The 11,527-nt window shown below is 38.6% G+C and overlaps 1 protein-coding gene across 2 annotated transcripts in view; it reads right to left on the reverse strand.

Annotated features, from left to right (window-relative positions):
• The window catches only part of SRFBP1 (serum response factor binding protein 1), a 68,373-nt gene extending 57,078 nt beyond the window's left edge, over positions 1-11,295 (reverse strand). The window contains exons 1-2 of one of the 2 annotated variants that reach the window (XM_044780690.2): positions 11,115-11,218; positions 818-888 (exon numbers count right to left, since the gene is read on the reverse strand). Coding sequence is in view for 1 of the 2 variants with exons in the window: in XM_014859576.3 (XP_014715062.2) it covers positions 11,115-11,150 (36 nt within the window). In the remaining variant the exon portion in view is untranslated. Of the gene's footprint in view, positions 1-817; positions 889-11,114 lie in introns of both variants that reach the window. The other variant, XM_014859576.3, reaches the window with a different exon arrangement.
• Positions 11,296-11,527: the final 232 nt, after the last annotated feature.

Here is an 11,527-nt window from a genome sequence, read left to right on the forward strand (position 1 = left end):
CCATAGCGGCTCTGCTCCCTGTGACTGCAGAAGCTGCAGTGGCTGGCTGACTAGAGTTGCACAGGCATGTCTGCTGACGCGTACTGGGTTCTCCGAGGCTGAGGGCAGCTGGGTCAGCAGCTGCAACCAGGGGTTCAGGGACCTGGGAACTGCCTCTGCTGTTCCTGTTTAGCCTCTTCAATGTACTCCAATCCACCTACCTTCATAATGGATCTCTGCATTATGTGCAACTCTCTGGCATCCTGGTGTGTTGGGCGATGTCGTGTTCGTTGTGTTATGCATGTTTCACTTGCAACAGATTGAAGGGGAGAGACAAAGGGCCCTTCTTATGACACCATGATTATGATGTCTCTCACTCTAAGTTTATGTTTTGTCTATCATTATTAGGAGTCATACATCTTATAATTCCTCCTGTAATGTCATTCTTCTCCTTCTCCACTTTAGGAACTACATACAATTCAGTTCAGATATAATCTTTCCTATGAAACTTTCAATGACTTCTTCATTTAGAGATAACCACTCCATCCTTGGGTTCCCACTATATTTTGTAGATAGCATGTATCTCACTGTACTGTCTCTAATTGCTCATGTATCTGTCTTCTTCTATAGTCTGTGAGCTCCTAGAGAGCAGGGGCCTTGCAATACTTATGTAGTGTCTTCTGTGCCTTGCAAGAGTGCCTGGCACACACAATCCCTCAAATTCTTTTTGCCAAAATACCTTTCTTCAAGCCTTCTGCATTTGGCCATAACAGCTTCTCTTACCCTCCATCAATATCACCCACTCCCTTATTCACTAAAGATATGGTAACCAACTTACAATTTCTCTCCATCCTAAGTTTTGCCATCATTCTGGGTGATGTAGATGTCCACTTAAATAATCCATCTGATCTGATTGGATAAAGAAGATGTGGTATATATACACAATGGAATACTACTCAGCCCTAAAAAAAGACAAAATTGGCCCATTCACAGCAACGTGGATGGACCTCGAGGGTATTATGTTAAGCGAAATAAGCCAGTCAGAGAAAGATGAACTCTATATGACTCTACTCATAGGTGGAAGTTAGTATATTGATAAGGAGATCTGATCGGTGGTTACCAGGGAAAAGGGGGGGTGGGGGTAGGGCACAAAGGGGGAAGTGGTGTACCCACAACATGACTAACAAAAATGTACAACTGAAATCTCACAAGCTTGTAATCTATCATAACATTAATAAAAACAACAACAACAACAACAAAATAATCCATCTGATATCATATCCTCACTTTTTTTTCTTGTTCTTTAGGTGAGGAAGATTGGTCCTCAGCTAACATCTCTTGCCCATCTCCCTCTTTTTGCTTAAGGGAAGATTGTTGCTGAGCTAACATCTGTACCAATCTTCCTCTATTTTGTATGTGGGATGCTGCCATACTTTGGCTTGATGAGCGGTGTGTAGGTCCATGCCCAGGATTTGAACTGGTAAACCCTGGGCCACTGAAGCAGAGCGCACAAACTTAACCACTATGCCACTGGGCGGCCTCAATATCCTCACTTCCTGGCTTCTTTTTTTCTAATTACCTAATCTATTCCATCTCAGCTACCCACTTCCATGGTCACAGCACAGTCCTTGTCATTAATCATTAACTATTCCATTTCTAAAACCAATAATTCAAATACTTCACATTGAGCCCACAACTTCTATCAGCTTGCTTGTTCAACTCCACCCACTACAATCATCTTTGACTTCACTGGGACCACCAGTTCACTGACCCCTATATTTTCTCTCAATTAGTCCCTTCCTTTTAATCTTCCTCCTTTGATTCTGTTTTAGTACAGGATCAACACTTGCCAGTACCTTAAACTCCCCTATCCTTCTGGTTAGCAAGCCCTCTAGTTAACCCTGAATGAAAACAACATTCTGAGTTCTTTATTATAGCACCCCAACAGCCAGGAAAGTCTTGAGACATTCTATCTACTACAAATTTATCATAACTAATCTCAAGAGGGTCCCTACACTTCCTAGCAATCCTACCCATTATTTTTTTGGTCAATTCACCCTATAATGACTATTTTAAACCTTGGTCTGCTTTCCTCAAACATCTGACCTCTTCTTCTTCCTTTCTCTTTTTCAATTTCATGGAGAAAATAAACATCACATGGGAACCACCACCTTTCTACCAATAGGAATGCAAATGTACTTGAATTACCCATCCTCCTCTATTAATAAAGTTACAATATAAGAAATATCCTTACACATTTCTGAGGTTAATCTTTCAATTGTGTTTTGCATCCCATCCTTTTCTGCCTTCCTAGAACCCTTCCCATAGACTATTCCTTTACTCCAGCATTGTCAGTCTCTTAAACGGATGTTTCTCATTGGTTTTAAATCATGTTTGAGTCATTTTCACTGAAGATAAGATAAACAAAACATTCTTACTTCAAAGTTCACTCGGAGCACTCTCTCTCTTCAACCGCCTTAGAGCCATGCTTTTAGAGATGTTCATACCCACTATCTCCATTTATGCATGCCACACAATCCCAGTTTGATTTCTATTCCTATCACTCCACTAAAAGTGGTCCAAAAGAACACCAATTATTTCTAAATAATTGAATCCAACAGGAATTTTTCAGACATCATTTCACTTGAAATTCCAGCAGCATTTGACACTGTTGACTACTTCCTCCTTCTTGAAACACTTTTCCCTTGGCTTCCATGACAGAAAACTCTCTTGGTTTTCCTCCTTCCTAACTAGCCACACCACCCTGGTCTTCTTTAAAGGCTCAACCATCTCTAATCAGCCATGAAATGTTAGAGTTTAAGAGACAGTCCTAGGCCAGCTCTTCTTTTCACAATATACTGTTTAGTTCTAAGTGATGTGTGTATATTATTTTATACACACATTTTATAGTGCATGTGTGTATATTATCTTATGTGTGTGTATTATTTTAATTTTCCACCTAAATAAAGATGACTAAAAAATTTCTAGCTTCAGCTGAGATCTTTTAGCTCCAGATCAAAACGTGTAACTGACTACTTGACATTTCCTTTTGGTTTGCTTAAAATCACCTCCAACTCACACCTGAACTCATATTCTTCACACTTGAACTCATATTCTTCACCTCCAACTGGATTCCTTTTTTGGTGTTTCATATTTCAGGGAACGGAACAATCATTTCATATATAATCCTAGGCCTTGACATAGCTTTCTTTTCTAAATCCCTCACAATAATCTGTTGCCAAGTCCTCCTAATTATCTTTCGAATTGTACCACTCTTTTGCTATCTTGACCTCCTAGCTCTGTTGGCAGAGTTACTGGTAACTGGTTTCTCTACAACCATTCTTGCCCCTCTCCCATCAGTTATACACAACTCAGTCAGAATACACTTTTTAACACACAGATCTGACGTCACATCTTTACTTAACTCTCTTCAGTGGTTTCCAGTCGCTCTTAGGATGGCCACAGGGGCCATCTTTTAGTCCTTCATCTTCACCATGCTCACCTCTACCACCAAGTCTTTACATCTGCAGTTTCCCCTGGTAGGAATGCTCTTTCTCCACATATTAGCTTGGTAACATCTTCTCATCCTTCTGATTTTGGCTCAATTGTCATTTCTCAGTAAAGTCTTTTCTGGCTTCCCTGAGAGAGTCAAAATTCTCCTTTATAAGCACGTAGACTGCTTCTAGAACTTATCATGACTATTATTTTAAGCTTAATACTTAACTTTTAAGCTGATTATGTTTAATATGTCTATCTCTTAGGAGGTTATAAATTCCATGAACGTGAAGTATCTGGTTTTACTCAACATTGCATCTTAAAACCTAACATAGTGGGGGCTAGCCCAGTGGCATAGTGGTTAAGTTCATGTGCTCCACTCTGCTGGCCTGAGGTTCACCTGTTCAGATTCTAGGCATAGACCTAGACACCACTCATCAAGCCATGCTGTCGTGGCATCTCACATAGAAGAACTAGAAGGACCTATAACTAGTACATACAACTATGTACTGGGGCTTTGGGGAGAAAACCAAAAAAAGAGAGAAAGACTGGCAACAGAGGGCCAATCTTCCTCAACAACAATGAAAAAAGATGTTTGCCTTAAAAAAACCCCAAAAACCTAACATAGTGGATGGCATACAGTAAGTATTCAATAAATACCTGTTAAATAAATGACCAGAAAGGTAGCAATACTCACTTGTTCATTCAGTTTCAAATACATAATATATTAACAGAATGCAGAGTAATCAGGTTTCTTTTCCACTAATTATTTTAACCTCTTTGGAATTTATTTCAAAGTTAGATCCATTTAGGAAAAAACCATACTTGCATAAATGAAAAGCTATTTCATAAGCAGAATAGGGGTTTATGATATATTTTTTAAAAGTTGTCATTCATAAAATAAATTAATAGCAAAAGATAAATTATGCATTAAAACATATTAACAAATGTTTCTAAATGCTATATCCTGCTAGTGCGTGAGATGATTATATACTGTTTGCTAACTCCTGTTAACCAAACTTAACTAATAAACTGCAGTGGGCAGAGTTGGTCCTCAGTTACATTCCAATCATGGGAAAGCTAGACTCCAATTTTAAAATTCCCATTTAAGAAGTACTATGTTTGTCATTACTGCATAAGGGAATTTTAAAAGCAAAGGGAATGCTTTGCATATTTAGTTTCATGCCAATGCCAAAAAATGCTTTTCCAGCTTATTAACTTTTTCAGTATTTATGTACATGTAGTAGGAAAATTTGATAAGTTTAGTACATTAAAAAAATAAGTATATTCACTTCATGTAAAAATGAAATTATAATTTTATTTTTCTCACAGGTGCCCGCCCCAAGCACTTAACTTACTCCAAGCATTTGTTTTTGGAAAACTGATGAACAGCTACCAACAATATTCTTTTAGTTAGGATTTAAAAGGTTGCCAATTCATTTGTCACCCAGGAATTATGAAGTTGGTTGAAAGATTAAACCAGATGTCAACAAATAGGCCCAAAACACCCAATACTGTCAAAAGGCCAATGTACTACTTAAGGGCAATAGACTTCAGTAAATTCTCCAACCAAAAGCAAACAGAACTATTATTGTTAGAAATGTGAAAAGAGTAAGAGATTGTTTGGGAGGAAAAGAAGGACAAAAAAAATAAAGTGAGCAAGGAGAAAATACAGGCATAATAATGAAAACAATATGTGCTGACAAAAAAAAACAAAATGAAAGAGAAGTGGAAGGAAAGAGTTTGAAGACAGAAATTGAAGGACAAGTAAGTAGGTCACCACCATCAAGATTGACAAGCACAAGCTAGGTGTTTCCAAGCAGCAAAAGAATGCATTTAATAAACCTATGAGAGCAAAAGAAAAAGAGTTGAGATTTACACAAACTCACACACACAAACAATACATGTGCTGAAATTGAGGTGTCACCTAGAATTTAGGCATACAGATGCCCTCAGCCAGCCCGCTAAAACCTGAATAAAGTAATATAACCTGGATCATCTCTTGGGTAGACAACACAAAAATATGACTGTAAATAAACTAAGTGGAAAGCTAATATATAGTACTTGCTTGGAAAAAGACCATGTGAACAAATGGGGAAGAGTCAACATAAACACAGGAAAGGGAACTCCAAGGAGCAAAAGCTGGCAGTGTCCAACTCAAAGAGATTCCAAAGAAGTGTTCCCCAGATAAGAGAATTGAGAAATTCAACTTGCACTGGAATAACTCAATTATGGGGATAGATGTATCATAGCCCAACCCTGAATCTTGCAAGTAAAATCCTTTTCTGTGGTTCTACATTCCCAGCAGTCAATGTAGATTAGTAGACAGGAAAAGAATGTTTTACTATGTGAACATTACTATCTATGTCAGATATATTTCTTAATAAATGAGCTTTCTCATTTATAGAGTCACTTATATAAGCTATGGTTAATGTGAATTTGCTTTTGAGAGAATAAGCTATATTTTTATGGTGACAAGGATAACAAGTTTCTGATCTACAAAGCTGAGAGCAAACTGTGGTCCGCAGACAAAAGTAAATGCAACTTTGAACTGACTCTTAGTTGGCTATCTACTAGCCAGTTAACTAGCCATTCTCTTTTGGTAATGCACTGACTTTGCCACGCATTTGAAATAATCTGTAAGAAAACCCCATGGTTATTAGAAAACAATTATTCCAAGAGCTAGTATCGTTCTAGGAGAGCTTGCAGTATTAAGAAAAATCTGAGTATATCTGTGTTTCTTAGAATACATTAAAACTTTTGGTTATTCATTACTCATCTATCATATTGGCAAACACAAAAGAATATGACAACACATTCTGTTCATGAGTCTGTGAGGAAACAGGCACTCTCATACATTACTGGAAGGAATGCAAATGGTATACTCCTTCTGGAGGAAACTTGGCAATACTGAAGAAAAATCCTACTTCTAGAAATCTATCCAGAAGACATACCTCCAACAATAGGAGAAGGCTACGCACAAGACTATTTATTGCAGCATTCTCACAAAATGTTGCATAAGAGATAAAATATGGTATACAAATAAAGCATAAGCAATGTAGTACTTTAAATCAATGCAGGAGATCTGCATGTATTATCATGGATAAACCTTGAAAGTAATGCTTGGTGAAAAAAGTAACTTTTAGAATGATGTGTGTGGTTTGATACTGCATTTATACAGTATGATACCACACATCCAAAGGTTAAAAATATACAATACAATACTATACACTGGGTATAAACATGGGTATATATGTTATTAAAATTATGAAAAATAGGGATGAGAAAATAACACACTGAAAGAGTAACAATTATTTATGAGGTGGAAAAGAAGGTGGGTTAAGCATTACAATATGGCAAAATATTGACATTTGCTAAATACAGGAAGTAAGTTATAAGGACATTTGTTATATCATTTTCCATATATTTGAACTAATTTATAGTTAAGAAAATTAAACGTAGTTTTATATGAAGGACTTCTAATTTGGCCATTTGGATGATAACTTATTGTTAAATTATACTTCGATGATTTCTGATGAGTAACAATTTAAAAATTCTAGAGTGCTTGGTGATTATCTACAACTTAACCATTATTGAGCATATGCTGCCACCTAGCAAAACTTTACCGAACAGTTTAACAACCAATCAGAAAATGATTCTCTTCTTATGGATGGACCCTGATTTTACTAATTTCAGTAAAAATTATTAAAAAGTACTACACACTCAATTATGAAAAAGGAGCCTTGCAACTTCAAAAGCATATTCAAACATAGTTCTGGACATTTTTATCTTTTACAATATGTGGAGGCAAATCATTTCGTTCTCTGGTACTTCAGTTTCTACCTTTGCTATCTTATAAGAAATGGAAAGCAATTTTCTAATGGGCTTCTAGGTAATTTGCTATCAAGAATAATGCTGGTATTACATGAAAGCACTTCGTCCTTCTATGAAATTAAAGAACCCAATCAGATTGTTCCACCTCCTAATTCTGATTTTACATATCACTGCTGCCCAAACAAAGAGGTGACTGGAGCAAACTCAGCTCTAGTTTTGCAAATTCTTTACTCACTAAATGCTATGGCACTTATTTTCAATTGTGCATCCTTTCTTTGGTTTTAATGGAAAAGGAGGAAAAAAGTCTACATTTAGGAGCTTTCCCCCTCTCATTTGAACATTAGGTGACTCAAGCTGAGCTACGCATACTTTCATCTGCCCAACAAATATTTACTTATTATTACCTATAGACAAGGTACTATGCTAGTGGTTAGGGAAGTTGTTATAAGTGAGTTAAATCTTCTCACTTCAAAGTCCACATAAAGTACTGGTGATGATAAAACATGCTACAAATAATCATAAAATGAAGTAAAAAGTAATGGTTTATTAAAGAAAAAGGTAAAATTTTATATTACTTCAGAAGAATAAACAGATTTTAAGAACCTAGAATCAGGAAGTGTTCTATAAATGTCAGCTTTTATCCTTGGGAAATTTTTGAAAAGAACAGAATTACTAAGGGTAGAAGACAGTGAGGTTAGCATAACAGATGCCTCTGCAGGCAGGCTTTTATATTCACAAAAGACATTTTGGGAAATGAAATATACTGTAAATTAGATAGCCACATAACTTTTTAAAAGAAAAAGCTATTGGGGCCAGCCAGTGGCGCAGCAGTTAAGTGCGCACATTCCACTTCTCGGCTGCCCGGGGTTCACTGGTTCGGATCCCGGGTGCGGACATAGCACCGCTTGGCAAAAGCCATGCTATGGTAGGTGTTCTATGTATAAAATAGAGGAAGATGGGCACGGTTGTTAGCTCAGGGCCAGTCTTCCTCAGCAAAAAGAGGAAGATTGGCAGTAGTTAGCTCAGGGCTAATCTTCCTCAAAAAAAAAAAGAAAAAGCTATAATTAAAAATTACACACAGATATGAGTACCAATATCCCAAAGATAATACCAGAAATTTATAAACGTTGTTGAATCTGATGAAACCTATGGACTCTTTTCCCCCCAGAGACAGACATACAATCACCAATTTATACATAATTTCAGGAAGTTATAGGACCTCTGAAATACGTTTCTGAATCTCAGTTAAGGAGAGCTAATTTAAGTTATTAAGGATGCTATTAATGTTATTAAGTTATTAATGATGCCTCAAGTTATTCACTCAACAGATAGGTACTGAGCATATGATAGTGAGCAAAAACGTACAGTTACGTGGATGGAATAAGAAATCTCTCACTCTCACATTCACATACACGCACACTAAGCAACTGTTACAAGTGCTAAAAAGGAGAAGTAAATGGTGCTACAAGAGCATGTGCAAAGGATCTGTAGTGTGCTATGCTAGCTAGTGGAGGAAGGCCAGTGCAGCTGAAGTACAAAGACTGTGGGGGGAGTGGTACAACAGAAGGTGGAGACATTGGCCTTGTTTAGACTGGTCTTTACCAAAAGCAACAGAAAGCCACCAAAAAGGTTTTAAGCAACGGAGTCACACGATTAGATTCATGTTTTGAAGACAGCATGCTCACTGCACTATGGAGATTAGAGGGAGAGAAGAGTCAAGGTGAGTACTTGGGAGGCCAGTACAGTAGTTTCAGTAGGAGAGAGAACTTGGACTAGGAAAGGGGTAGTAATGGAAAGATCTGAAAGATAATAGTGAATTTGAACTCTTTTTCAGATAGATTTCTTCCTTGGAGAAGTCATTAATTAATTTTTTTTACCAATTTTCTGAGATTGTTTCTCTTAATTTCCATGAGCTATTTTATAGTAATGACAGCCATTTATCTGTCATATCTGCTGTATTTTTTTCTGATTGGTTGTCCTTTCTTTCCTTTGGGTTGTTTTTTAATTTCTATGTAGACAAATCTATATTTGTTTTTCTCTTTGTAGTTTTTCTCCCCTTAATTTTAAATTAAAACATCTTCCATCATCTCCACCTTTTCCCCCCACCTTCATATTAAAACATCTAAGATTTACTTTAGTGTGGGATATGAATACTTCCTAATTTGATAAATTCATTCAGTCAGCCAACAAACATTTATGCAGCAAATATGTTGTAGGTGACAGACATTTACACAGAGAGAAACAGGTAAACAAGTGTTTCTAGAGCAGAAAGCATTCTGGTTGGACAAATAGACACCTAGCCCAGACTGAGGTGAATCAATGAAGACTTCCTAAAGCTCAACTTCTAAGTGTTTTGAGGAGGCCTGGAAATTAGCTAAGTGGAAAAAGAAAGAGCCTTGAATGAAGATGCCCTAATGTCATTTACTAGTCTCAAAGTAATTTCAAAATTGAACAGGTAGCTCACTAATATTTCCAGTGAATTCCCCAATGCGTCACCAGCACAAGCTTAACCTACGTTTATGAATATAACCTAAATGCCTTCAGAGTTCCCCTTTTTATCTTGTACTCCACTGACAAGTGAAATCCAGACGTATTAACCTGGCAGTACAGCAGTAATAAATTTCAGTTTTATTTTCTACTTCATCCCATAAGTTCTCATCAATGGAGAGGTATCTATCCCCACGGATCCAAGGGGTTTCCTACTACCATCTCTTCTCTGCTTATACCGGTCCCTTTATTTAGAATGCCTTCTTCCCCTTCACTGAACCCCTGACTGCAATTCCTGTGTAAGATCCTTGAAGACCAAGAACAAATATCACTCACTTCATTTTGCCTTCTATGGAAACTTCTCTGCGCTAGTTGCTTCCTGGGCATTATTCTGTATCCTAGATGGGTGTTGCTTACCGTTCCCTACCTGAGTACATGTTGCTTGAAAATACAAAGTCTCTCTTACACACCTGTGTAACATTAACAGTGACTTGCTCATAGCAGATACATATCCACTGAATAAAGAGGATAAAGAACTTCCTTTGCTGTAGCTGTGAGGTCCTCATTTGATCCTTGCTTTTCCAGATTACTTTAAGTTTTCAGATGATTTATGACCCTTGAATAGAAGCAGAAACTGGACATGGGATATTGGCAGAAATGGTAGCCTGGCGACACTGACATGCTATGGTGGAGGTGATGAAGGCAAAGACCTGATTTACGACCGGAATCAGAGAGAACGAGAGATGGGAACTGGGAACAAGTATAAACAGCTCTTTCTTAAAGTTCTGCTGTAAATGGAAGGGGAGAAATGGGACAGAAGCTGAAGGAATAAGGTACATCCTTATAAACGATACGGTCTCATTCAAGATGAACAATCTCTTAGGAGAAGCTACAGCTCTCAAGCCCTCCCCTTCACTTTCAGCACTCAACAAAAGGCAAACAGGGAGTAAGGAGAGTTTATTAATTGTCGGGCACTGTGCAAACAGTTGATAAATGCCAGTTAATTTAATTTTCATAACAACCTTGTGAGGAAGGTACTACCATGAGCTTCGTTTTACATACGACGACAGTAAACAAAGAGATTAAATGATCTCTGCGAAGTCCCACTGACAAAAATTCACGAGGCCTGAGGCCAGAGACGGGTCTCTTGCTCGCCGCGCTCCGAGTCCCGGGAAGACAGTCCGGGCCCATGAAAAAGCTCCTTCCGCCACACTCCCCGTCCTCGCCCCCGGCAGGACCACGCGCCCAGCAGAGACGCAGAAAAGCCGTTCCGACGGCCCTAAAAGGCACCCCACAGTTTCCCAGACCTCGCCGCTCACCTCGTTATTGAGGTTCAGGGTCCCAGCCTGAGCCATGGCAGGTCTAGGAAGAGGATCCGCAACTGCCGGCACGTGAGCTGCGTCCTCCAGATCGCGGCTGCGTCGCCACTCCCTTCTACGGCAGCCTCTTCGACCCAAAACCCTCCCGCCGTGCGCGCCACACCGGCTCTCCGAGGGGAAGAACGGAACTGAGGGGAAAACTTCCGGAGCAGAGTGCGATGCGCCGGAATTGCGCGTTCCTATGGAAACCAGACACCGGCGGGTGCTTCACGGGGCGCTCTGCAAGCTGTTGCCACGTTTAAAAGTTTTTCAGGATGCTGACGTTATTATATTCTTCTGCAGACGAGGCCTGGCTTTGTAAGGACCTTGGTTTTTGTGTCCCGGGTGGATGGGAGGCGTGTGAAAGAGCTTTT

This window comes from Equus asinus, chromosome 9 (genome assembly GCF_041296235.1).
Source record: "Equus asinus isolate D_3611 breed Donkey chromosome 9, EquAss-T2T_v2, whole genome shotgun sequence".
NCBI classification, from domain to species: Eukaryota; Metazoa; Chordata; class Mammalia; order Perissodactyla; family Equidae; genus Equus; species Equus asinus.